Source organism: Drosophila albomicans, chromosome 2L (genome assembly GCF_009650485.2).
Source record: "Drosophila albomicans strain 15112-1751.03 chromosome 2L, ASM965048v2, whole genome shotgun sequence".
Taxonomy (NCBI): domain Eukaryota; kingdom Metazoa; phylum Arthropoda; class Insecta; order Diptera; family Drosophilidae; genus Drosophila; species Drosophila albomicans.
This window is the reverse complement of record NC_047628.2, coordinates 14,453,370-14,456,372: the sequence shown is the minus strand read 5'-3', so window position 1 is coordinate 14,456,372 and position 3,003 is coordinate 14,453,370. Positions and strand designations below refer to the sequence as shown.

The 3,003-nt window shown below is 37.2% G+C and overlaps 1 protein-coding gene across 1 annotated transcript; it reads left to right on the top strand.

The window, feature by feature from the left end:
• The first annotated feature begins 1,029 nt into the window (after positions 1 to 1,029).
• On the top strand, positions 1,030 to 2,581 carry LOC117565750 (uncharacterized). The gene has a single exon (XM_052002795.1). The coding sequence runs from the start codon at positions 1,161 to 1,163 to the stop codon at positions 1,548 to 1,550; it is 390 nt and encodes a 129-aa protein (XP_051858755.1). The 5' UTR covers positions 1,030 to 1,160; the 3' UTR covers positions 1,551 to 2,581.
• Positions 2,582 to 3,003: the final 422 nt, after the last annotated feature.

The following is a 3,003-nucleotide window of genomic DNA, read 5'->3' as shown; positions in this document are numbered from 1 at the left end:
AATAGCGCAAAAAAAAATGTATTTCATATTTTGCAGCTGTTGTTGCCGTGTGTGCGAAAAAACCAAAACTCCAAAAGAAAAAAAATGATAAATTTAAAAATTAAATGGCAGTTGCTGTGCTTTGCTTGTTTTTAAATAATCTATGAATTTCATGGATGATTTTTACTGCTCAATTATTGATGTTTATCTTAAATTGCATAAATTAATTTGTTCTTCCGTTGCAAATTAAGTTATTGCAAAATCGAATATAGTTTTTATCGAAATGAATATTAGATGAATTATCTCCTCATCGCTGCACAATATTTTAAAGTCGATTAGAGAACATTTCATTTGTGCTGACAAGTTTTGCAATTTATCAAACAATTAGTACATAAATATAATTCTATTTATTATATATTGATTTATAGTATAGCAAATAAATATAATTCTATTTATTAGATATTGGTTTATTATTTGTTTGTTGAACTCATTATTTGATTAATTTCTTCTTTAAAATCAATTTCGGCTGCAATATTTATATCTATTTAAATATTGACGTCACTTGCTGTTGGTTAAACGTCATTTGCGAGAAGCAAATAAAAGTTTGCCAAAGCTCGAACGTCATGCCGCGTGCAACATTTGAAAGCGTGCAAAAGTCACGTAGCATCGTTGGTAGCCAGAAATTAAAATCCAAGTTAAACATTAAACATTCCCATGGCTGCTGCAAAAAACCATATTGAGATTCAAAAATCGTTTGCATCAAATAACTTTTGCGCTGATTCGTTTGCATCTCGAAATTGAATTTTTAGCTTCAAAGTTATTTAAGTTTATTAGTGAAAAGTAAAGTAAGGAATTTGTATAACTAGCAGATACACTTTGAAAATATTTATATTGAATTTCAACAATTTATGTCATAATATCTAATTATTTTGAAAATTTGAATGCTTTGTCTCTGAGCTGTCAACATTTTATAATAAATTCTACTGACGCAGTTCGAATTACTGACGTTGTCAATCTTTATCAGGCTGAGGAAGACACTGAGCTCATATAGTCACGTAGTTGCTGAAGCTCGAAAACAAACAGTTTGCTTTTAAGCGTCGAGGCATTCAAACGTACTTTCAATTACAAAATAAATTCAAAATAATTGCAAATAATTGAAGCGCTAAATACAACTTCAAGTTATGTTAAAAGTGTGCTTAATACTCTGCTGCATTTGCGTTTCTGGAGTGCAATTGCAATTTCCCGGATTGGAGGACAATGATCTCTTCGGGCTGCTGGAGGATGACTTGGATCTCACACACGTCAACTGGCGAGCAATGATACCGTTGCTGTTGCAGCGTCAGCAACTGCGTCTCTGTGTGGCCATCTATCGCTATGACCAACAACTGTTGGCTGGAACGCCGTGCGAAAGGCTGCTGGATAGCCGACTCATGGCCTATTGTGATATTGGACACATTGAGGATCTGAGCATGACAATGCGCGATGCATTTGGCGGCATGCTGTTTGATACGCTGCAGAAATGCCGTCCTGGATTCGAGATCTTTGGTGTGCGTTGCAGGCGACGTGCCTGAGAGTGGAGAGAAGTGCAGAGAAATATGAAGCTTGAGTGAATCGCTAATTCAGTTTTCTTAGTCGTCATCATCAACTCGGAATGTCGCTGCTGTCGTTGTTGCTGTTGCTGTTGCTATTGTTGCTGTCTCTGTTTGTGTCCCTTGTCATTTCAATGTGTCAATAAAAATGCGATGTGGGTGAAGGCCTGCCCTGGCCAGCCTGGCAGACACCAGAGTCCTTGCTTAGAGGCATCATGACAAATGACGATTATAATTTGTAAAATTTGCACCCAGCTTGTTATCCCTCGTCAGAGCCAGCCCCTGACGACTGACTATGGCCTAGTTTTTGCGCTTTCAGATTCAGTTAGTCCATTGCAATTGTTGTTGCAATTAGCAGAGACAGTAGGCAAAGGCAAAGGCAAAAGAGACTGAGACGCAAAAGGAGGTGGCAAAACATAAGCACTACTACGAAAAGCTAGCTGAAACACTGATGGCTTGATTTTTCCATTAAACACAGTAAATGGAAAATTGCACCGAACAGCACAGAAGAATAGAGAGAGCATAAAGCAAAAGTCGTTTGTTGTCGTTTCTATACAATACTATATACACACGTACTTGTTGTTCTTGCTTGGCAATTACCGGGCCGAACGGGCGAAAGCATTTAGCTTGAAATGATGACCAACATGAGTTTTCATTTTGAACAGTGGTAGTAGCTCTTTCTCTCTCTGTCTCTCTGTCTGTGTTGCCAACTATTTTCTGCTTAATTTGTGTGCTGATGTGCTAAAACACCTCAGCTCAGCATCAATCTTTATATAAATCACAACTGAACCAAATCGTAGCATACTTTTCGGCTGCGATGGAAAATTTCTGTGTCGACCTGAAAATATTGCCTGCTGCTGCTTTGGTATTGTTCTGTTTTATGCAAAATGCATAAGGAAATTGCCTAAAATGATTGCATCTGAGTTGGGGAATTGGTGGGCTATATGCTAAACTATATTGTTACTCTATTTCAACATAATCAATATCAATAAACTGTAGTAGTTGCCCCAAATTGCTAAGCTGGAAATTACAATGTTTTTGGGAGACGAACAACTATTTTAATTGAAATTGACATACTAAATGAAGGGTAAAGAGCTAACCATTAGGTACTATTTCGATACAAGCTTGAGTCAATTTTTTTACGACTCATACAATTAATTAAATAAATATTTTTCCCTACTTTTGCTGGCACTATTCGCGAGGACTCTTTCATTTACATTACGCGTTGTTATCTCCGATTCGAAATCCGCTTGCGTTGCGATGCTTTGCTGTTGTAGTGGGACCTTGTAATGTAAATTAATGAATTGTTTAAAGTACTTGGAATATTTACGCTCAAAGCAAGCAAGAAAGATGTTTCGCAAACTGGAGAGAGTTGGGGGCATGGACTTGACCATTGAATATGCAAAACGAGAGTTGCCGTCGGGGCAGAGTCTAG